Raw genomic sequence first — 24,676 nt, forward strand, 5'->3', positions numbered from 1 at the left:
TTCCATAGCCTCAGCAAACAGCCCCACTGCCTGGGCACCCAGTGTTCAGACACATGAGCCTGTGCGGGACACCACAAACTCAGCCTGGTGCTTCTATAGTCTGCAAGGACGCTTGGCAGAAAGGGATGGTTTAATGAATAGTGGTAAGACTCAATGTTCTTAGTGTTTGCTCATGTTTCTCATCTTGAGTATAACGTGACAACCGGGGAGCCGAGTCGCAGTGAGTGTGGTTCATTAGCTGAGTGTCATATCTATGATGTGACTTTTCAGCACTGTGGTTTCTTAAGTTTTACTACAAAACTTTTTTTTTTGGAAGTGAGGTCTTGCTATGAGCTGGGGCTGGCCTTGAACTTGCTCTGTAACCAGGCTGGCCTCCAACTTATAACCCTTCTGCCTTGGCCTCCAGAGTGCTGGGGTGCAATTGCTCAACATCATGTGGCCTTCCAGACAACTTTGAGTCTTCCCATCGCAGGTGAACCTGAAGACCGGCGTTCCTCCTGACAGCAATAACGAGACCTGCACGGCGGGCGCCGGCTCTCTCCTGGTGGAGTTTGGTATTCTGAGCCGGCTGCTGGGGGATTCCACTTTTGAGTGGGTGGCCAGACGAGCTGTGAAGGCCCTCTGGAACCTTCGGAGCAACAATACAGGATTGCTAGGTGAGGCTCATCTTGTGCCATCAGTGGGTCTGTGTAACCTTTGGTCCCCTTTCCTTCTTCCTCTGGACTCTGCACTTCACGGCAGCAGCCATTGGCGCTTCATGGGTCCAGTTTTCACATGACCTTTTGCTCGGTGTGAAGTTTAAGGGTTCCATGGAAGATAATAATGTTCAGCTGTTAGAGCCCCCTCAGTTTGGATCCTTTGGTATATTTATTTCATCAGAAACTATGGCTAATAGAAATGCCATAAAAAGAACTGTCTCAGAGGCAAACTTATTGCTTCAGTATAAGCTTCTAAAAATACAGGAATTTAGCATTTCCAGTAGAGAGGCTTTCTTCTTTAAAAAAAAAAAAAAAAAAAAAAAGGGAAAAGAAATCTAGGTGAAAGCCTAGTTGAAACATATATTGGATTTTCCCACCCTTGAGAGTATTTAGTCAAAATATTTAAGAATTATTGTGGAAAGGTTTCAGCTTTGGTACTAGACATAATAACGAATAATATCCTTTATGTATTCATCATGACATTTGTCTTTAGTAACTACCCATATTTGCTAACTTACAATGTTGTTTTAAAATGGGTTTTTAACATCATCAAATTGTCTTATTGGGACTTGTTTTCTTTTTGACATCTGGAAATCACTTGGTTGTTTTGGAACCATATTGAATAATTTATAAAAAAAATTAAGTAAATTTTGCCTCCTGAGGTTTATGTACAAACTTTATACATTGAATAGCAACAGTAGAAATAAAGTCACTCAGGCTGACTATGGTGACACACACCTGTAAGTGTAGCACTCTGGAGGCTGAAGCAGGAGTTAAGGTGTTTTTGAGGCCAGCCTGGGCTGCACAGTGAGACCTTGTCTCAACATGGTTGGCCACTTAGCTCTCTGTAGGCCCTGTTAGTCTTCCACGTGTAACTTTTGGGACTCTCCAGTTATAACACAGTACTAAGAGAAACAAAGTTTTCATGCTGCATGCATTTGGCAGATCATTCTGATGTTTCCAAATTCTTGCCTTACTTTCATAGTTACCAGTTTTAAAAGCTATACATTGTTTTGGCTTTCCTTTTCTGATAAAATTTTTGCTGTGTAGCATCTGCTGGCTTCCACTTTCTGTGCAGCCCATGATGACGTCAAACTCCTCATCCTTTACACCTGTGCACTACCATGCCTGGCTATTGTTCGTTAGAACTCAGGTCCTTGTATATATTAGGCAGATACTCCACCACTGATCTAGATCCCCAGCTCTGACCTTTTGTTTTTATAGTGCTTATAAAAACAAATGAGAATGAGAAAAGGAATGAGAATAGGGGGTAAAAGGCTGTGAATACTCCTTTGGGTATTGAAATGCATTACCATTCTGCGAAAGCAAAATATCAAGCCTATTTTTTTTTCCATTAAATGTTTATTCCCGTTTTTCATATGTGATTGAATATTACATGCATGCACATGTGCACACACACCTGAGTGCTATAGAATGATCTGTTTTCCAAGTTACTGATAGGACTAATCAAAAAATGGAAACTCACCTGTCCATTCCTCATATCTGCCAGGGATAAGGATGCTGAGAAGCAGTGGGACAGGAGTAGGGAGAGGGAGACCTTACCCCCCACCCCTGCCCACCATGGTTGAGACCTGAAGTACCTTGTTTGTTTCCACAGGCAATGTTGTGAACATCCAGACAGGCCACTGGGTTGGAAAGCAGAGTGGCTTGGGTGCTGGTCTGGATTCCTTCTATGAATACCTCTTGAAATCTTACATTCTTTTTGGAGAAAAAGAAGACCTAGAGATGTTTAATGCCGCATATCAGAGCATCCAGAGCTACCTGCGAAGAGGGTGTGTGTCTCTGATGTCATTTCTACTGCCATACAGTGTGTTTAGTTCCTGCCCAGCTCTGCTTTCATTTTTATTTATTTATTTATTTTATTATTACTATGTATTTATTGTTTTTGGAGAGCGGTGTGTGTGCCATGGCACACATGTGGAGGTCAGAGGGACAATTTACAGGAATTGGTTCTTTACCCAGGGATGGAATCTGGGTTTTCAGGCTTGATGGCAAGCAACTTTATCCCTCAAACCTTCTTACTGTCTTCTTTCAATTTAAAAATTTTGGGGGTGGAGTGTCTCTGGATAGCCCTGTCTGGCCTGGTACTCATGTGGACTTGAATTTACAGCACTCCTCTGCTTCTGCTTCCCAAGTGTGGGATCACAGCTGTGTTCCACCACACAGCAAGGGTCCTATTCTTATTCTTTAGCTGCCATGGCCTGCAGGTGATTCACATCACTTCTTGCAATAGCCTCCTGTGTGCTGGGATGACAGTTGTGAGCTACCCTGCCGGCTCCATTTTTCTTAATATAAACTTCCAGGGTCTGTTTGTGTTCTTACTTACCATCTCTCTTAATTGATTGTGAGTCATTTGGGAGTTGGTCCTTGTGTAGCATAGTATCTCCAAACCTGGTAGCTTAAAATATCTCACATTTCCTAAGGGCCAGAGATCTGGGAACTGGTGAGTCATTGATTTTGGTCCAGGATCTCATATGAAGTACTCTTAAGCCCTGAACCATTTCTCCAGCCCCAGAATTACCCTTTCTAAGTATGAAATAATGGATAGTTACCCCGACCCCTACCCCTGCTCAAAGTCTGTTTAAAATAGTTTGCTATTTTTTTTTTCAGTACATTCCGAATGTCCATAGAGACTGTGGCTATGGAAAAGCTGTGCAAAGCTGCAGAGTCTTCTGCCTCAGCCCCCAGCTCCCCCTTCCCCAGGCGTTTCTCTGTACATGTGTGTACTAAATGACTAATGCAAGTAATAGCTACTGAGCTTCTGGTTTCACGAGCTGTTGACTTTATTTCTGTAACAGCCGTTGTGGGGACCATTGTTGTGAGAGCTTTGGGGGCTGGAGAGATGGCTCAGAGACTAAGAAAACTCTCGCTTTCACAGAGGACCTAAGTTTGGTTCCCAAACCCCATATGTGGTGGCTCACAGCCCCTAACTCCAGCTCCAGGGTATTTGATACCTTCTTCTGACCTCTTTGGGCACCCACACGCACAGGATTGAACATACATGCAGACACTCACAAATGCACAAACAAAAAATTTAAAGTCTTGCAATACTACTACTAATAATAATAACACTTCTACAGCTGTCATTTTTGCTTTCCTTTGTTTTCTTTTCCTGGGTGTGGGTGCTCAGTGTAGCTGTTGCTACAGCTCTTTTGGTTGTTTTGCCAGACAACCCTTATAAACCGCAAATGTGGATTGCTGCATGGTTTGAATGCCATTGTTCTGGAGAGATTATGCTAATTTTCTTTGTATTGCAGTTTTACTATTTTTTGCTGAAATGTGCTCTTCTTTGATTTCCGAGACTTGCTATCCTCCTGCCTCAGCTTCTGCGTGTGATTATAGTCATTCACTACTATGCTCGGTTCATTTTAGCTTTACAAAATACTGAACTAAATTGAGGAGAAAGCTCTCAGGGTCCTGCCTTGATGCATCCTGTCAGGCCTTTTTTTTATAGGACCGTGTTCTTTCTGTACCAGAGAAGAGACTCCGAAGAGAATAAAATATGCTTCCCCGCTTGGGTCAAGGCCAACACAGACCAATTCTGTTACATGTCAGTGTTCTCAAACTCGAATGTCCAAGTACTTTCTATTTTGTTATTTTTGTCTTTTTTCTTTCTTTCTTTTTTTTTTTTTAGAGCTGAGGATCGAACCCAGGACCTTGCACTTACTAGGCAAGCGCTCTACCACTGAGCTAAATCCCCAACCCCCAAAGTGCTTTCTGTAAATGTAATGAAGGCTTGATATTTCACAAAGAGTACGTTTAGAACTAGGTTCGTGTGTAGGCGCCTACAGGCAGTCTTACTGCCACAGGTTTAAGGAAGGAGTTAAGAAAAAGTGAACACTGATTTTGCGTCAACGAAACACCGGCAGGTAAACTGCCCGAGGGATAGAGCTGGAGCTCAGTCTGCAAGCTTCCTTTTCACCTTGGCTTGTCCTCTTGGATCCACAGCCGGGAAGCCTGCAATGAAGGAGAAGGGGACCCACCACTCTATGTCAATGTGAACATGTTCAGTGGGCAGCTCATGAACACCTGGATTGACTCTCTGCAGGCTTTCTTCCCCGGACTGCAGGTATGGTGCACTCACTTGTTGAGGAGGCCTGGGGAGGGGGCTCAGTGGGTAAGAGCGCTTGCTGGATGAGCCTGCAGACCTGAGTTTGAATCTTCAGCACTCACCTAAAAAGCCAGTGGTGGCAGCGTGCACCTAATAATCCCTGTGCTGGGGGTGGGGGTGGGCAGCACACAGAGATGGGAGGTTCGCTGCAGGGGCTTGCTGGTTGCTAGCCTAGCTCCAGGGAATAAGGTCAAGAGTGATAGAGCAGATGTTCTACTTTGGCCTCTAAGTATATAACATGAGCAAATATACATGTGTACATACACTACAGATGCATGTACACACACACACACACACACACACACACACACACACACACACACACACTGATTTATTAAGAATAAGCCTTTATTGGGAAGTCTCCCTTTTTATCCTGAGCATTCTCTGACTCTTTGGATTTGAGGGGTTAATAGCACATCTTGATGCCCCTGTGAATCAGTTCTTAGATTTGCAAATCTGCCTGTGATTTAGAGAATTTGTCTGGGCTGTCTCCGTAGGTTCTGATAGGGGATGTGGAAGACGCCATCTGCCTCCACGCCTTCTACTATGCCATATGGAAGCGGTACGGGGCCCTCCCTGAGCGCTATAACTGGCAACTCCAGGCCCCTGATGTTCTCTTCTACCCGCTGAGACCAGAGTTGGTGGAGTCCACGTATCTCCTCTACCAGGTAATGGGCTTACTGAGCACTGACGTGATAGACTTGCTGCCTGTTTCTGTCTTGCTAGAGGTCACTTCTCTTGAGTCTGTAGGGTGGAGAAAGTGTCTGCAGCCAAATGTGCTTTTAACCTCACGTTTTATAAAGATTCCTGGCTTTACTATGGGCTTATTTTTCTTTTAATATTCAAGGAAAGATTTTATCTTTCAGTTTTCCAGATTTGTTTGGCCAAAGAACCCTTGGGGGGGATCTAATATTTTTTTTCCAGTTCTCTGATTTATATAAAAGTATTGACACAAAAAGATTTTTTTTGTGTGTGTGTATATGTTTTTAAAAGGAGGATTTCTTTTTGTGCAATTACTGTAGTAACAGAGGAAATGTTACTATCAAATGTCTCCTTGACAGCTGAAGCCTGGTACACAAACTTTTTCACATGCTCTGTACATATACTTCCCAGGAAGCTGGCTCTGCTGAGCTTAGTAGGTATGAGACAGGAAACTGCAGTGTGCAAGGACCCCATTCTTAGAGATTCTGATAGTAGGATTCATTCTGTGCTTCAGATTTATTTAAGGAAATTTAAATTTAAATTTATTTATACTGAACTAGAAGTCACTGCTTCTAGTTTGAAAAAATAGTATGGGGAGGGGTTAGTGCTCAGTGAAACTGATGTTAGCACTCGTATCTCAGGAGACCTCACAAGGTTTCGAGATTGTCTTGATCTCAGACGTGGTTTCTCTGAGCTTCTCGTAAAGTGAAGCCCCCATGTTCTGAGGACATAGCCCTCCCCTCTTCCGCTGCTGAAGGGCTTATCGGTAGCTTAGTCCTATTGCCTGTAGCTTTAACGCCTCTTTCTTATTGTCAACTCATCCTTGTCCACCATGGACATAGAATCCAGAGGAATCTTCCACTTACAGGTTTCTCCTCTAAGGCTATCCCAGGCTCTTAACCTAGAGGCAGCCAACATGCTGCTCTTTCCTCTTGTTGCTGTAGGTTGGCAGTAGGCATGAATTAGAAGTTCTGGGGTAAGAGTCTCATCTTCCTAGAGAATCTTCTCCCATAATCAGAGAGCATGTGACGGAGGAGTAAGGACCTGAACTCTGATTTCCTGGATGATTACAGGAAAGCTGAAAGAGAAATTCAGGTCTCATTAGAGCCTAGAGGACTGTCATCCCCTTCACTGGCCTCACGGTGCAGTAATTGGAGTGACACAAAGACCCTCTTACCTTGTCTTTGCATCTTAAGTTTTTAGGGAGTTCTGAGGCAAGATGGAAGGATTTGTTCTCTGATAAGTATCTGGAGGGTGGGCATTATTTCTTTTCTGACCAAGGTAGGTATCAATAGAGCCCATGTGGTGCTCTGCCCTTGCGCAGATTTCCTGACCCTGAGTACAGTTAAACCCATCACAGGTATTTGCGGACCGAATGCCTTAGTCAGATGAGGTGAGTCTGGCTCTGTTCCTTCCTTTACCTGGGGACCCGACTCCTCAGGGAACCCCTGTAGTCATTATGATGTGTGTTGACGGAGTCTCTTCCAAGCCCTTCCTGCATCACATTCTCATGTCTTCTGTCTAGGCAACCAAGAATCCCTTCTACCTCCATGTAGGAATGGACATTCTGCAGAGTCTGGAAAAATACACAAAAGTCAAGTCAGTTTTCTAAACTCCTTTGTATTGTTTGAATGCTTGTGATTGACTGAGAGTTGTTCTGGAGAAATGCTATTTTTAAAAAATTAAATTTAGTTATGTATATTGTATTTAAATTTTTTATTTATATATTTTATGTGTATGAATGTTTTATCTGCTTATTTGTCTGCACCGTGTGTGTCCTTGGAGGCCAGAGAGGGCATCGGATCCCCTGTGACTGGGTTACAGATGCTTGTGGGTTTCCATGTGAGTGCTGGGAATTGAACTTGGATCCTCTGGAAGAGCAGCTAGTACTCTTAACCCCTAAGCCATTTCTTTACCCCCCCCCCCCCCGTTTTTTATTTTTTGTTTGTTTGTTTTTTAATATTTTAATTATGTCTGTGAGTGTGTGTCTGTGTGGAGAGTTGAAGTTGGTTGTGCGCTGCCCATTGTGGGCAGTGGGAACCAAACTGAGGTCCTCAGCAAGGGCACGGCATGCTCTTAACTGTTGAGCCGTCTCTAGTCCCTTTGTGATTTATTTAAATTATGTTTAGTGTGTGTGTGTGTGTGTGTGTGTGTGTGTGTGTGTGTGTGTGTGTGCACATGCACGTGCATGTGGGAGCAGGGTTGCCGCATGCATGCCCCGGTGCAGGAGTGGAGGTCAGAGGACAACCTGCAGGACTCTTTCCTCTCCCTACACTGGGTGGGTCCTGGGGACTGAACTCAGGGTGTCAGGTTTGATGGCCAGGGAGTCCTCTCTCCAGCCAGGAAATGTTATTTGCATTTTAAATGTGTAGTACAGATTATTAATGTCAGTTTGATAGAGAAATGGTTTACCTTTTGATCTTGTAGAATGCCTCCATTATAATGGAAATCACATTTTTATGCCACCTCCCACTTTCATGTAAGATTTCAGGAAATTGTATTCTTTTTGAAAAGTTTATTTTTATGCCAGTAATTCATTAAAGCACTTAATTAGCACAGAAGATACCAAGAGTGGAAGATTCTTGTGATTTATACCTATAGGTCACCATGGTAAACACTGAAGTACCCAAGCTTAGTATCTTTTCAGTTTGTTATATTTATGCATATGTTGTATGTATATATGCATACACATATATAAAAATATACTTGTATTTTTCAGCCTGCTTTTTTGTACATTACCGAGAAGTATATAATAGAAAATACTGTTAGGATATTCCAATAATAATTCATTTCTACAAATATTGGAATGAACAATTTAAATCAGTCCTTCTAAATTTATTCTTAGTTATTCTCATGGTGCCATGTTTGGCTTTTGGTAAACACCCTCCACTGTCTTCCATCCCCAGTTTGGAGCTAACCTGATAAGAAGCAATCCAAGATGCTTTAAAGTAAATTTGCAAATATTTCATGCTAAAAAAGAAAAAAGAAAAGGAACAGCCCCTCAACCTAGCATAGTTATTTTTTACGTTGTGTTGGAGAAGTAGGTTGATTCTCTTGATAATAGAATATTCTGGCAGGTAATGAGCACAAGGGAAAGATCCTGAAGCAGGGCTAACTGAACTTTTTTTTTGTAGGTGTGGGTATGCCACTCTGCATCACGTCATAGACAAGTCTAAAGAGGACCGGATGGAGAGCTTCTTTCTCAGTGAGACCTGTAAATACTTGTATCTGGTACGTGTGTTGCAAGATTAACCAGAGGTATTTAGTGCTGGCTGCAGAGAGCAAACATTTATGCAGTCTTCTGTCAGACAAATATTTACTAGTCACTGCTCTGTGCTGGGGAATGTACATTCCCAGAGTTACAAGCCTGGTCAAGACAAAAGAATGGTGCTGTCTTCCTCCCTGGTTGTCAGCCTCCTGGAGACAGAAATGAGCTCATGGTTAGGGACTGGGAAGTGCAGGTAAGGACTGGTAGAGAATCAGCTAGATGGTGGTGTCTGGAGGCTTCTGCGAAGAGGAAAGCAGTGTTTTTCTTCCTTTTTATTTCCCCTGGGGTACTGGACATTGAACTCAGAGCCTTGTGCAAGCCAGCCAGGTATTTTACCACTGAGCTATACTCCCAGTCTGGGAGTGGTATTCACAGCTCTTGACATGTGGTATTGGCTCTGACCTACAGCAGAGGTGCCTCCAGGTTCCCATGCATATCTTCAGGCATGCCTTTGTTTATGTGGGGAGGGGAGAATTTCTGGACCTGATAGAGACCTTGGGATTATATAGTTACTCTTCATTCTACTGTTTTGAGAACTACAGCTTACACTGAGAGGTCAGCTGACTTGGCTGAGGTCTTGGGGTGACCACATAGCTGAATGAGCCGTGTCCAGTGCTCTTTCAGCTTCTGTATTCTGTCATAGACATGTGTAGTCCTGTATACTTCTGTGTATAGCCTCTCTTCTGTCACGGCTATATACAAACAACACTTGAAAGGCACAGAGTGTTTGGAGGTGGAGACAGCAGCAGTAATAATAGTTGTGTCCCATAGTTCACTGGTCCTCAGACCTAGCTAGGTAGAAATGACCCTGGGGCCCTTGTGAAGACTTCTTTCACACTGAGAAGAATGAGCTTGAGAATTTATTATTGACAAAAGCCTGCACTGATAGTGTGCAAAGCCAAGTTTTGGATAAGGTGATGGGTGAAGTCTATGTTCTTCCCTCCAGCATCTCCACTTACAGTCTGGGGTATATGAGGCAGAGGGTAGTTAGTTCTAGGATTCAGGTGTGAAAACTCCAGGGAGAGGTGTGAGTGAAAATTATCTGGAGAGTCCTTATAGACTGCCTGTGCCTGGGTTCTGGCCCTCGGGTTTCTGATAATCAGGTTCTCCACAGGGAGTGAGGACTGGGGCATATCCAGGCATCCAAGTTTAAACAAAATAAACACTTCACTGCAGCCCTGAGCTTGGAATCCTAGCTGTTAGCTAATGCCTCTTAATCCCGTTCTGTTCCCCGGAAGCTCAGAACCCTTTGCTATGAGTTAGTTCAAAAGTTCTCCAGTTACCAGGTGTAGGTTTATTCTTAAAGGTGGTGCTTGGGATTGACCCCAGGGGCTGGGTGTGCTTTGAAAGAACTAGAGCCATATCCTAGCTCTATTTCTCTCCTCTCCTCTCCCTCCCCTGCCCTCTCTGCCCACCCCACCCCCTTCTTTCTGTCATGGCTGTCCTGGAACTCACTATGTAGACCAGGCTTGCCTTAGACTCATAGAGATCTACTTGCCTCTTCCTCCCTAGAGCGCAGATTAAACCTATATGCCATCATGCCTGGCCAGTCCCAGTTTCCTTATTGCTTCTTTTTCTCTGTGTCTAGCTGTTTGATGAAGAGAATCCAGTACACAAATCTGGAACCAGATACATGTTTACAACAGAGGGCCACATCATATCTGTGGACAAACGCCTTCGGGAATTGCCTTGGAAGGAGTTCTTCTCAGAAGATGGGGAGCGGGACCAAGAGGAAAAGTTTGTGCACAGGCCTAAGTCTCAGGAGCTCAAAATCATTAACTCCAGTTCTAATGTGAGTTGCTTTTTCCACTGCATGTGGAAAAAGAAAATTAACTCCTTTGGCATTCAGAATTCTGACACGAAATAGATGACACACTCAGATTGTGTAATCTGACAAGAATCCATAAAGGGACCATTTACGTAGGTGGTACTGGGATGTAGAGGAACTGGGACCAGCACTGCGGGTACCAGCCCTGGCCGCAGGGGCAGGTGGAGAGCGATCCCTCCCCCGTCTCTTCATCTGATGTCTGTGGAGTGGACTATTGTAATTGTATTTTGATGCAAGGTCTCAGTTACTGCTGTAGCACAAGCTGGCTTTGGACTGTGCAGTAGAGGCTGGCCTTGAACCTCTGGTTCTTCTCCTTCTAATTCCCAGTGCTAGAATTACAGATGTGTGTCACTGTGCCTGACTCTTCCTGATCTCTTCCTGGTGCGCCTCCTTAGCTGCTTCCACCAGAAGCCAAAGGGCAGAGAATAGTGTTACTGTAGTCCATCAGAACACATTCCTTTGGCCAGACCAGTGGCAGAGGGTGAGGAGAGGGATCCACAGGGAAGACTACCACCACCCACCAGTAGGACAGGGAAAGCAGTCATTCTTTTTGTTTGTTTGTTTTTTGAGACAGGGTTTCTCTGTGTAGTTTTGGAGCCTGTCCTGGAACTCACTCTGTAGCCCAGGCTGGCCTCAAACTCACAGAGATGCACCTGCCTCTGCCTCCCGAGTGCTGGCATTAAAGGCGTGCGCCACCATGGCCTGGCTTGCAGTCACTCTTTTTTAAATCATCTTTTTGTTATTGTTTTGTGTTTTTGTTATTGTTTTGTGTTTTGAGACAGGATCTCATGTAGCCTTGACTGGCTTCAAACTTGCTGCATAGTTGAGTTGGGTCATTTGTTCAGGGACATTGGCAGTGTCTGGAGTCATTTTTTTGGTACAAATGGAGGCTGGACGTTGTTGCTGGTGCCTTAGGTGGGAAAGGCCAGGGGTGCTGTTCTGTTCACTCCCCCCTAATGCACAGACGCCTCTGTCTCAGCATGTCACTCCATGGATTCAAGTTTTCTGGGTTTCTAGCTCAAATCTCACATCTCCCTCATTCTTGTCTTTCCAGTGCAATCGTGTTCCTGATGAGAGGCGATACTCCCTGCCCTTAAAGAGCATCTACATGCGCCAGATCGACCAGATGGTTGGCTTGATTTGACCTGCTCGCCTCAGTGTGACCAGACCTTAAACCAAACCCAAGCATACCAAAATCCCCTCTGAGATGGAAGGGTGGAGTCTGTGCGTCTGTGACGCTGTAGAAGTTGCTGTCCAATTCTTACCTCGGGGTGATTCTTGCACTTAGTGTTTCCCTTCTCTTTAATAAAATACCCTATTTTTCTGAAGGATATAATTAGAAATGGGAAGCTACGTGGGAGCTTTTTGTGATATGCTGATGTTCTTAAGCACAATGGATTCGGCCTCTTTGGATTGTTCTTCCCAACTCCATACACGGAATGCCAGTCTCCTCGCTTTGCCTCCACTTGCTGTGCTGAAGTATTGCTACCTCTTTGCTAGAGGATCAGGAATGCAATTCCTGTGCAAAGGTCCTGAGGTTTACTCAGCATCACTACTTACTGCAGTGAAAGTGTCATCCTTCCTGTCTTATGGGGTCATCATGCTGTCCCCAGGATAGCCAGCCGTGATTTTGGATCCCATGGGGGAAATTCACCTGGTTTATTTATATCCTAAAGTAATTTAGTGTTACTTGTTTTAGTGTCATGGTCTAGCCAGAAATCTGACAGACAGCCTCTAAAGTTAGGTTGGAATCTATGAGATTAACTAACAGATCTTTTGAGCTGTAATTTGCATTTATTCTCAACATCAACTTACCTGCAGAACTCCTATGGTTCCAGAACCAGGTGCCTTCTAGGGAGAGGAAAACCTTAGGATTGTGTGAACTTCCATCTCTCGTGTTTCATAACCGAGGATACTCAATGCTGACCATCTTTGGGTTAGACTTCTGTTCTTGTTGGCTTATGTGTAGTGCCAATTAGCTAATCAGGGACAAAGAAATGATCAGATGACTTTCTGACATCCTTGAGCCATTTCTCTGTGATACAGGCTTTAGATTAGTGCCTTAGGGGTTTTGTTTGAGCCATTGGCTGTCACAGCCACTGGTGGCTCTAGACAGCTTGTTTTGTATTGCCATATGATGGGACCAAGAAAGAGCAGGGTGGGTATGAGGAAGATTCTGGAGATCAGTTTGCCAGCCTTTGCCTTTTGAACCTGTGATTTCAGCCAGGCATAAAGGAGGAAATTATGAGAAGATGCTCTTTGTTGTTTCTTTAGCTGAAATTAGAAAGCTTGCTGAATTTACACAGACTGTTGTTAAAAAGCAGAGTTGGGCCTGACCCCCGCCTGGCTTCCTTGCGTTGTGACATGTCGAAAGGCATCCTGGGCAAAGGGTAGGAAATCTATGAGAAAGCTGGTCCAGCCTCATGTATCTTTGTCTTCCCTGTGTACTGTTTATACACTTAAAATTAGTTCATTCCAGTCTCCTGTAGGCAGGAAAAAAGCCTCTGAACCATTTGATTTTAGTCAAAAGGGAGAAATTATAGTCTTTCTTCAAAATATGTTACTGCTTTGAAAATAGATATGCCATTCAGTTCCTTGGCATTTTTAGAGTGGGAGTTTCAGTAGTGAATGTGTCATCTTTTAAACACTATGCAATTGGTTTTATTTATTTGTTAAGAATATTAAATGCTTCTGTTTTCTTTTGATTTCACAAGCATTGACTGTGTTCAACAATGTCTCATCGACTGTATAGAAAGCTTTCTTTGAGAAAATTATCTATTTTACATGTGTTTGTTAATTTAGCAGAAGTGTTAAACATGCATGTACACGTGTGTGTGTGTGTGTGTGTGTGTGTGTGTATGTGTATGTGTGTGTGTGTGTACCCTTTTTACCTTCGCAAATTCACGTGTGACTGTGAATGACCCACTAGGGACAATGAAGACCTTTGGGGAGGAAGTGTGTTCTTCATGCTTCCCTCCTTTACCGTCTTCCCCATTTCTCTGGTTCTGTGACAACGGTATTGTAGTATATGTCAACACCCAACAGTCCTCTCTCACCTGGGCTCCTCACCTATCCTTCTTGAGCTGGCCTGGCTTATTTCTTCTCCCTGTGCTCCTGGAATAGTGATCTGTGTCCGGAAGTAAGTACCATGGTGCCTTGAGAGCTGTCAGTGCGTCTCAGGGGTACAGGCAGACATACAATGTAGTTTATTGAGTCTCAAACCCTCTTGACTTTCGGGTACTGGACTTTTCACCTGTTGAAAAGGCTGGGGGTTAAGATAATACCTATAAATCTTAGTTATTGAACTTCTAGACTGCTCAGGCCAAAGTCAGTGATTTGTGGGGCCAGATGAAGAACACTGTCTGGTGCCAGTCATGTAAAGAACATTATTTGAGTCAAATTTGAAGCTGACTTGCTTGCTTTCTGAAAAATCAGAATGTCAGCAACTGCAGTGTATATTTTGCAGTGTGTTTGCTGTTCCTTCTAGTCTGTGTGCTGACATAGGGGTAGAAATTCTTTAATTCACTGCTTTGTTCCAGGAATAACTGGAATGTGAACAGATAGCTTCACATCTGTAGAGCTGGACCATGCTTGTGTTCCCAGGAGTAGCCAGTGTCTCGTGTCCAGTTTGGCAAGTATGTTTGAAGTGTAGCAAGCTACCTTATTGTTAGATGTGGTGGAGCCCAGTTCTACAACCAACAGGCTTGGCTTAGCTGCTCCAAATATCGTGACAGGACCACTCCATTCTTTTGGAAGAGGGGGTGACAAGGAATGCTTGGTGGCTCTGATTGCTTTGGCCATTGTGAGAAATAGGTTTGTTTTCCAAAGCCTCCCTTCAGTTTCTTCTTGATCTGCCAGAGCTTACTTTCTGTAACTGAATTTCTAGTTCCGATGATGTCTGGGCTTTTCTTGTCTTGGATTGCAGCCTCTGCACATGATGTCCAAATAGTTTTCTGTGTGTTAAAGGGAAAACACATGAGGATAGTACCTGCCCAGGTGAGTGGCCATATTTTACTGGTCTGATTAAATGCAGTTGTCTCCATCCCATCTTCCCTTTCCTCTCACCCCTGTGGAAGAAAAACATCCCTCTTCTCACTTAGCTCAGTGGATGAGTGCCTGCTGTAGTTCTTCACTTTGGACCTTGTAGACTCTCCATCAGACATCCCTTTCCTTCAGGGCTCTGAGGTCTTGTTCTCTCGACATGTACACATTTAGTGCTGGTCAGAGGCTGGGCCTGAGTGATCACCTCAGTCACAGAGTGGCTGAGCAGGGACTTGAGAAGGAGGTGCTGGTCTTTGCTTTTCCGTTCCAGCTGTCCAGCACCTACTCTAGTGCCTCTTCCCTGCGGGGCAGGGACTCCTTGTGAATTGCAGAAGGTGATGTGTGTGGGCCATGTGGCCCCGATTCAGCAGGGCTCAGGGTTAGGGTCCCTCTTGAATTTGGATGTGAATCTCCTAAAGACGTCAAGTACCTGTGAAACCCTGCTTCACTACTTTCCTCTCTCTGAGAGGCAGACAAATAATATTTTTAAGGTATTTTGTTTTAGTGTTAAATAGCAAACCACAAGCTGCATTTTTATTTATTACATACACAAAAAGTAAATTTGTTTTTACAAAACAAAAAAATCTAGAGTTGGAAACTCTGGGATAACTTACTGAGATGCACAAATGCTTCTCTGTCTCTGTGATGTGCAATATGCTTGGCGACCATAAATGATATTTCATGTTTAATCTGTAAATAAGAAATGTATTTAAATTAAATGGGAGATTTTTGTAAAAGGACCAAATGTTCTTTTATAAATGTACTAAGGAATATCTTGCTCTTTGAAATTTATTAGGATTTTTATGAATAATTTTTATTAAAAGATTCTTTTTTTGAGTTGTCACTGTGTTTCTCCTTTGAGTACTTGAATATATTTTATGCAGGAAGCGGGGGTGGACTCATTTAGAGAAATCATTAGTTTTGATGACTAAATGCTTTAGTTTTTGTTTTGTTTTCCTTAAGAGCGGAGCTTCTTTGTGAGATTTCTCTCCAGTCATCTGGCGTAGCTTTATGTTTGCAGAATGTCTTCCACTTGTGGATAAGACCCTTTCACGTGTACCATTGCTACCCTCTTCCTGTGTTCTCCAATGGTTCCTTCCCAATCTTGTTACTACTTACGTGTGATCTGGAACTGGTTCTCTGTTGTCCTAAGCAAGGCACCCCATATCTTCCTCAGTGGTTAAGATGGGGTAGTGGTGCTGAGCAGTGACGGTGCAACCCTGTAATCCTCACTCTCCAGAGGCTCGAGGCTAGCCTGGGCTACCTGTCTTTAAAAACAAAACAGGGTCACCTTGCTGGTGATATAGGGAACACTGTCCTTGGGAAACTGGAAGAGGTGATAGAGGTCCGCCCTCCTTCCCTGCACTGCTTTCTTGGGTTCCTGCTGGTAAAGTTAGCAGATCCTTTTTGTGGCATTTCAGTGTTCCATCTTCGGGCCATAGGCAATTCTGAAAAAACTGAGGACTGAGCAATACCATAAGGTTCAGGAGAGAGCCCTAAGATGGGAAGCATTTGCCTGTATGAAAGAGCTCTAACTTAACCAGAGAGGTGGCTCAGCGATTAAGAGCACTTTGGCTTCTAGGGGACTGGGGTTCGGTTCATAGTACCCACATCAGGTGCCTCACAACCTCCTGTATCTTCAGTTCTAGGGGATGACACACCCTATTCTGACCTCTCGGGGCACTCACACAAATGTGCACATGAACACATGCATGCATACACTCACTCATATACATACAAAATCTTTTTTTTTTTAAAGTGCTATACCGTTGTAAGGTGTTCTGGCTGTGTTTATGAAGTGCCATGGATTTGTAACCGTCCTCATAAAACCATACTGCTCCAAGTTCATCGAGACAACAAATGAAAAGACATGGATACTGGCTGTGGTGTCATCTAATTTTTCCCAGGATTCCTTGACTCAGTTGTGAGCATACATCCTTGGCCAGCCAGTACTGAGTGGTATGGAGCAATTGTTCGTGAAGACAGAGCATCGGGGTTGAGAGCCAGGCACTGTGGGTCCTAGCTTTGCACTGTCACTAGCAAGTTAGGATTCTTTTTATTCTTTTTAATTGTGGGTACATGTGTGGATCTGTGCATGAGAGTGCAGGTGCCTGTGGAGGCCAGAGACTGCAGATTCTCCCTGAAGCTGGAGTCCATGCAGCTGTGAGCAGCCCAGTGTGGGTGTTTCGTCATGTTGCCCAGGCTGGTCTTGAACTTGATCAGATCAGTTGATCCTACCTCCCCTTTGCTAGGATTAAAGAAAGCCACGTACCACCATGCTTGGTTGTGACATACTCTTTTTTTTTTTTTTTTAAATTCACTACAGTTTCACACACAGTTCTTTGACCAATTATCCCCGTATCTCTTTTACCTTCCCTTTATATCCTAACCCCTTTACCTTCCCATTAAACCCTTCTTCCCAAGCCCTGCTCCTACTTTGGGGTGTATGTGTGTGTCACTGAATGTACTTAGAGTTGTTTTCATGAGCATGGGTGAGGAATTACATACTGGTTCAGGGGCAACTTAGAAGTGGCTACATCACTGAGAAATGTAGCTTCCTTCTCCCAGCACGATGAACCGCATGTAGCTCCTTGGGGAGGGATGTATTGGTGAGCCCAGTCTTGTACGGGGCTTCACTGCTGCTGTGGGTTCATGTCATATCCCTCCCACCCCTCTCGGCCACTGTTCCCCATGTCTTTCTCTGGAGGGAGGGTATAGGAGTATCGATGCCCCACTTAGGGCTGAGCAGTCTGGATGGCTTCAATCTTCCTGTCATGTTCTTCCACTGTGTGGGTCCTAGGGGTTGAACTCAGGCTTAAGTCAGGCTTGGAGGCAAGTGCCTTCGCCCACTGAGCCAGCTTATAGGACCCCTAGAGTGTATTTAAAAGTGTGTGTGTGTGGTCCTGGGTGAGGCCCAGGGCTTTAAGTAGGTATTCTGTCACTGATCTATCTTAACTTTCTTTTTATATTTTTAGTTTTGAGATCCTTCTGCTTTAGTCTCCCAAGTACTAGAGACTGCAGGTGTGCACCATCATACTCGACTTAAACAGGCCCTGTAGGAGAGGTGTGGGCTAGCCTCGGAGAGGCCTGGTTGGAAATTCTGTTTTGTCCCTTCCGAGTGTGTGACTTAGTTTCAGTTCTTATCCTCGTGTAATTTCTTGATGATAACACCTTTACTCCCGGGGTCTCAGGAGGGCAGAGTGTACTGCAGCTCCATTTTGTCAGGATGTGCTCGTGGCAGCATCTAAAATCTCTACCTGTGTTGCTTCTACCGTGTAGCCAGGGAAGTACACTATTCTGTCTAAGAACTTGAGGCCCGAGTGGTGATGGGTGTTAACTGTGCCCTCATGCCACCAGTCTTTGTGGGACCCACCTGTCGTGTGTAGCTTGCACGTTAGGTTAGCAGCCTTACCACACACACCTCAGCGATGGAGGTAAGTTCTATTTTTCTGTGTCTACCCCTGAATGTACTGGGAAAATAATCTTCCCTGTAGTCAACATTTAGACCAGTTTGGACCAATGATCTCAAGTTCTTTTGGGAACCATTGTTAATTGTCTTCACAGTCTCAGAGGACACAGCACATCATGTCTCATCCCAGGGATACCTTCCCAGAGGGTCAGGGGGAGGAGGTTGGGTTAGTCTGACAGATCTACTTTTGGCTTCAGGAACTTAAGTACGGGGTGCCGGGGCACTAGTGCGTCAGGAAATAAAGACCTTTTCACCTTAACTTGGAGTGTTTGTGTGATTTTGTGGGCATGGGAAGAGGTTATTTTGGGGAGTCTGTACTGGCACAGCACACAGAAGAACCCACTTTGAAAGGATCCTCAAATACCACCTTTGCACGTTTGACTTGGGGATATTTTGAAGCTCAGCCTTGAGGGAACTGGTCTGGCTATGGTGAGCAATCAGTTTCTTGTAGAACATGGCCTGACTTTTGTGGGGGTTTTTTTTGTTTGTTTGTTTTTGTTTTAAGGATCAGCTTCTGTTGTTCAAAAACCTATCTGGACAATACTAATTTTTTTTTAAATGAATGTTGACTTTAAATTTTTTTTAAGATTAAAATTGTATTTATTTGCTTGAAGTTGTTTGCATACAACATTTTGATCACATCCCCTCTTCAACTGCTCCTAGATTACCCCCACCTACCCAACTTCATGATTTATGTTTAATTATCTGTACATGTGTCTTTGTGTAGGGTGTATATATATATATGTGGGTGCCAGATGTCTGCAGAAAGCGGAAGAGGTGTTGGTCTAAATTACATAGCACACTGTGGAGCCTCCACAGCACTGGACTAGGCCCTCTGCATAAGCGACACAGTTGTGTAGCTTGATCTGCTTAAGGGACCCCTGGCAGTGGGATCAGGATCCACCCCTGGTCCATGAGCTGGCTTTTTGGAGCCCAGTACCTATGGTGGGACACCTCGCATTGAGGCAGTAGGAGGGGCTTGGATCTGCCTCCACTGAATATACCAGGCTGTGCTGACTCCCCATGGGAGGCCTTACCTTCTTGTAGGAGGGAATAACGGGAGGTGGGTTGGAGGGTAAGACTGGAGGGGCGGGAGGAGGGAAGAGGGAGGATCTGTGATTGATATGTAAAATGAGTAAAAAATTTCTTAAAAAGAAGAGGGTGTCAAAAAGTTACAACCGTGGAGGGTTTTGTTTAGTTTTTGGTGTGAAGAGTAGAAGCCCATGGCCTCATGTGTGGTCAGCATGTACTCTACCACTGAGCTGCACTGCCAGCCCTTAAGTTACTCATTCAAATGTATCTATTGAAGTCTTAAAACCATTACAACTTATTAAGTACCCTCAATTATTAAAGCCTGTATTTCCATGAATTATTGGGAATTTTTAGGTAGCTTTTTGCCCCCTCTGTTTGCATTGGGTATTGCCATTCCTCTCTCACCACAGGATTTCACAGGGTCTTGATTTAGAATACTCCTTTGAGGTCGTACTATGAGTGCTGCAAATATGTACAGTTTGACAAATACTCTATGTCATGTGTATGGACTTTCCCCAAATTGAAAGCTCTCTGTATTAAAAACATCTTCAGGATTGAGCTAGCATTGCAATGAATATGAAACAACATGTATGTGTAACTATGTAACTTTTTAAAAATTAAGCCAGGCGGTGGTGGCACACACAACTTTAATCCCAGCACTCAGTAGGCAGAGGCAGATGGATCTCCAAGTCTGAGGCCAGCCTGGTCTACAGCAGTGTTTCTCACCCTTCCTAATGCTGTGATACTTTAATACAGTTCCTCATGTTGTGGTGACTGCCAACCATACAATTATTTTTGTTGCTACTTCACAACTGTAGTTTTGCCACTGTTAAGAACTGTAACTATTTTTGGAGCTAGAGGCCAAGACCCACAGGTTGAGACCTGCTGGTCTCCAGAGTGAGTTCCAGGACAGCCAGGGTTACACGCAGGGAAACCCTGTGTCCAAAAACCAAAACAAAAAAACAAGACCACCTAAAAATGAAAACTGCTGCAGTATTTTGTATGTGTATGCGTGTTTTGCCTGAATGCATGTCTGTGTTCACATACATGCAGTGCCCATGGAAGCCAGAAATGGGCATAGGATCTCTGGGAACTGGAGTTACAGATCGTTGTAAGCTGTTATGTGGGTTCTTGGGATTAAATCCAGGTTCTCTGCAAGGGTGGCCAGTGCTCTTAACTGCTGAGTCATGTGTTCTGGCCCTGTATGATTATTTTTAAAATGTAAGAATACTGGGAAATTTTCTGTTTATTAGAAGACCAGCCCCTCCAAGTGAATTCTATATCTGTATATAAATGCTTATACGTTGCCGGTGGGAAGTTAGACTCAAACCATTTTGGAGGGACAATTGGCATTATCATGCAAAGTTGGATGTCCATGTGCCCTCTTACCCAGCAGGCTAGGTTGTTCCAGCGGCCGAGAGGGTCACTGGCAGTTCCATGCTTAAACAAGCCGTGCTCAGCAGGGGCAGTGCATAGGACTATGGTTGGTTTTTGTTGTTGTTAAGATTTAATTTTTTTGTTAGATTTTATTTTATGTGCATAGATGTTTTGTTTGCATGTATGTATGTGTACCACATGCATTCCTGGTGCCTTTGGAGGTCAGAAGAGGGTGGATCCTCTGTAACTGTTATAGATGGTTGTGAGTGGCCATGTAGGTGCTGGGAATCAAACCTGGGTCTTCTATGAGAGTAGCCAGTGTGTTAACTACATCTCTCCAGACCCAATGTTTTTGTTAAGGTTTTATTGGAGCACAGTCTTGCTGTTTTGCTCGTAAATAGCCAATGACTATTTTTGTGGTACAAAGACCTTGTGGATTGCAAGGGTCCACATATGCACTACTGCCCTATACAGAAAACACTATTCATTTTCTGTCCTTTTGATGTAAGAAATCGGGTGATAACAAGGCTATTATTCATAGTAGCATTGTTTGTCAAAGTAAAAAACAAAAACAGCCCAAACCAAAACAACAAAACCAGCACACACACACACACACACACACACACACACACAAAAAGGGAAAATTACCCCACTGCACATTAAAAGTCAACAACTGTATTGGAATGTTACAGAATAAAGAGCGAGTAATAATCCATTTATCCATTGTTCACAACCCACTTGAACTCAATCTATTGCTTAGAGATACAAACAGATGTGGAAAATTATGTGTGACATAATTTTCCTAAAAATCGGCATAAAGATGTTGTAAATTCTAGTAATTCTATATTGCTCTGACTTTTTTTTAAATAAAAATGGTTTGGTTAATCATTTCATTTCATTAATCAAATCATTAATCTTCAGGGATCTCAGAAAAGGGGATAAACAAACTGAAGTCTGGTCTGACCAGCATGATGTTTTTGATGGTGGACAGCAGAAAACAGCCAAGAGGTGAGCACATGGGTGAGATAACGCTGGGTAAAGAAAAGCGAAGCAGGCTACAGTGCCAGCACACAGGAGGGTGCAAAGTTCGAGGTCAGCCTCAGCTATATAGCAGGAGCATAAGAGCCAGTGTTAGTGGATGTCTGCCCTGCAACAGTCTTTGCTGGGCACGACGGGCCTGCTGAACCTATGAACTCAGAGCAGCTGTGACTACGTGTGCAAAGCCCTTGCAGGGTCAAATCAGCACAAACCCAGCATGGATATGGGTTCATCAATTAGCCCTAGTTGAGCTCTTGGTGGCTACTGTCAGGTGGAGAAAGTCTTCAGGGATGTATTCCCAGGGAGGCTACTCATGCTCCAGCAGGTGGTCCTGCTCCCTATGCACATGCTGGCAGCACTAAGTGCTGTTAAAAACAAAGGACCTGAAGTTGCAAGGAGAAAACGGTAAAGGGATAGGGGAGGAACAGAAGGGGAGGGGCCGGGTGGATTTGATCAAAACACATCATATGCATGTATGAAATTCTCAAACAATGAAAAAAAATTGAAGGAAAAAAATAAAGTATGACAGACAGGTGATGAATACTTTGCCTAGGGTTGGCAGCTCTGAGGAGGTTGTAGTTGAGCAGAAGTCTGACCGAAGTGGGCATGTAAATGGCTGGGATAACAGTTGTCTGGGATGAGTGGGTGAGCAGTGAAGGGGCCCTAAGCCTGCAGAATGTCAGTAGAGGGTCCTTCCAGGCTCATAAGATGGAAGTGTTACGTTCTTTGTGGGGGTATGATTGCAGGCCCCTTTTGCCTTCTGACTCTGTGGTCGGAGATCACGCTCAGGTTTACCGTGTGACCCACTTCATTTCAAAGCCAGCCCCTGGTGCCCAGTCCTCAGACTCCGAACTAATTGATTTCCATTTGGAACACATGAGAACAGGCAGCTATTGGTTACTCTTTGTTACAAAGCAACAGCCTGAACCAGAGTTACTTTGAGTGTAAATGCCAATAAAGACTATCTCTTCATCATATTTACGCAAGTAAGCAACCACCAGCTGCCAGCACACCAGGAGGCACATGCTGATAATTTATTTGTGGCAATAAATAATGACAACTGAAAATAAATCATATCAGAAACACCAACGACAATGAGCTTATCAGTCTCACCAGAGGACCCATAAAAGTCCCCTCATCTGGGACTATAAAAGAATTACCCCAAGACTGAATGTGGCAGGCCTGCTAACTAGTCTCTCAGTCACTTGTCATGAGTCTCATCCAGGAAAATTGTCCTGCCTCTGTCCCTGGGCTCCAGTTAGAGCCCAATTTTCCTGACAGGGACTCTCTCAGTCCACTTCAAACCGACCTTAATGCCCGGCCACCCAGACTTGCATCCGGCATCTCTGCCTGAACAGCTCCGCACCTGCAGTTTAGAAGATGTCTTGTCTGGTCCCCTACAGACCTCTCTGTCTCTGTGTCACCTTTCTGCTTCTGACTTCAGGATAGCCTCTATGAACTTTACGTCCTCTTTTAAGCCTTTCTTAGCCATTCTGCAACACATTTCTTCTATATATTACCATGGGAAGTGGATGTGTGATCTGAGAGTTAATGCTAGTAATCCACGTTGGAATAAAAGAACCTGCATATGCCAATGGCCAACCTCAAGTGAAATCAGGATATTTTTTTGACAAATTGTAAAATTAGATGAAACTGATATAGCTTGTGAATTTATTGCTATCCAATAAATTGACATGATAGAAGGATATGAAAATATCTGGATATTTCTGTCATAATATACTCATAACATATCTTCTCATACCCCACAAGCGGGGCTCCATCACTCTGGTCCACTTCCAGTTCTGTCTGATAGCCACAGTCCCATGCTGGTTGGTGGTGGTTGCCTGCAAAAGATCAACATTCCAACATGGAAGGGGGAGGGACTCCTGAGTCTCCATCCCTGAAGGGGCCTATTGACAGTTCATGACTTCTGGAGGAGAGAGAGTCAGTCTTCTCTAAGGATGTGTCTCCTGATAGGTTGATTGAGCTCTAGTGGCTGGTCCAACATTATATGGGCAGCCCACAATGGACTTTGTTTTTTGGAACAAACAACAAGGATATAAAGTTGGGAGAGTGTAGCAGGGTGGGTGTGAATCTGAGAGGAATTAGGAGGAGGGATGGGAGGTTAACATGGTCAAAATGCATTATATGCATGTATGAAATTCTCAAAAATGAATGAAAACATTATATTTTTATTCTTTTGAGAATTTCATTCATCATATATTTGTCATATTCTTTCCCATCAACCGCTCCTTACCCACTCAACTTTGTTTTTTCTCTCAAAAACAAAGGGGAAAAGCCACTAAAAAAACATTGAGTCTGATTTGTGTTGGCTAACTACTCCTGAGTATGGGGCCTGGCCTGGAGTATGGTTGATATACCCAGGGTCACTCTTATGAAGAAAATGGAATTTCCTTTTCCTAGAAAACTATCATTTGTGAATAGCTTATTGGCTAGGAGTGGGACTTTGTGCTCACTTCCCCTCCTTCATTTTGAGATTTCGTCTGGCTTGAGTTTGGGCAGGTCTTGTGCCTGCTGTCACAGTCTCTGTGAGCTCATATGAGTGCGCATCTGCCCTGTTGGGTCTGAAAAACAGTTTCCTTAAAATGGTCCACCACTTCTGCCTCTTAGTGTTCTGTTGCTGGGAAGAGACACCATGACCAAGAAAGCATTTAGTGGGGGGTTGCTTACAGTTCCAGAAGCTATTATAATCTATTATAATCATGGCAGGGGGCGTGGTGGCATGCAGGCAGTCATGGTGCTGGAAAAGTAGATGAGAGCTTTATGTCCTGACACTGCAGCAGCAAGCAGAGAGGGAGTGGGAAAGGGAGAGCCTGAGCCTGAGCCTGACCCTGTATAGGGTTTTGAAACCTCAAAGCCCACTCCCAGTGACACCCTCTTCCAATAAAGCCACACATACAACGACAAGGCCACACCTCCTAATCCTTCCAAGCAGTTTGTACTGGCTAATTTTATGTCAACTTGACAGAAGTCATCAGAGGAGAGAGAGCCTCAGGTGAGAAAATGGCTCTATAATATTGGCTCTATAATATTTTCAAGTTGCTTTTGGTCATTTTGTCACAGCTATGGT

At 44.0% G+C, this 24,676-nt stretch overlaps 1 protein-coding gene across 1 annotated transcript in view; it reads left to right on the forward strand.

The window, feature by feature from the left end:
* Positions 1–13,341, forward strand: part of Edem1 (ER degradation enhancing alpha-mannosidase like protein 1) — a 31,063-nt gene extending 17,722 nt beyond the window's left edge. Inside the window, exons 5-12 of the mRNA XM_059258310.1 lie at positions 473–656; positions 2,317–2,491; positions 4,668–4,788; positions 5,328–5,498; positions 7,058–7,131; positions 8,667–8,763; positions 10,389–10,592; positions 11,683–13,341. Coding sequence (XP_059114293.1) covers positions 473–656; positions 2,317–2,491; positions 4,668–4,788; positions 5,328–5,498; positions 7,058–7,131; positions 8,667–8,763; positions 10,389–10,592; positions 11,683–11,772 — 1,116 coding nt within the window. The 3' untranslated portion in view covers positions 11,773–13,341. The remainder of the gene's footprint in view (positions 1–472; positions 657–2,316; positions 2,492–4,667; positions 4,789–5,327; positions 5,499–7,057; positions 7,132–8,666; positions 8,764–10,388; positions 10,593–11,682) is intronic.
* Positions 13,342–24,676: the final 11,335 nt, after the last annotated feature.

This window comes from Peromyscus eremicus, chromosome 3, assembly GCF_949786415.1.
Source record: "Peromyscus eremicus chromosome 3, PerEre_H2_v1, whole genome shotgun sequence".
NCBI lineage: Eukaryota > Metazoa > Chordata > Mammalia > Rodentia > Cricetidae > Peromyscus > Peromyscus eremicus.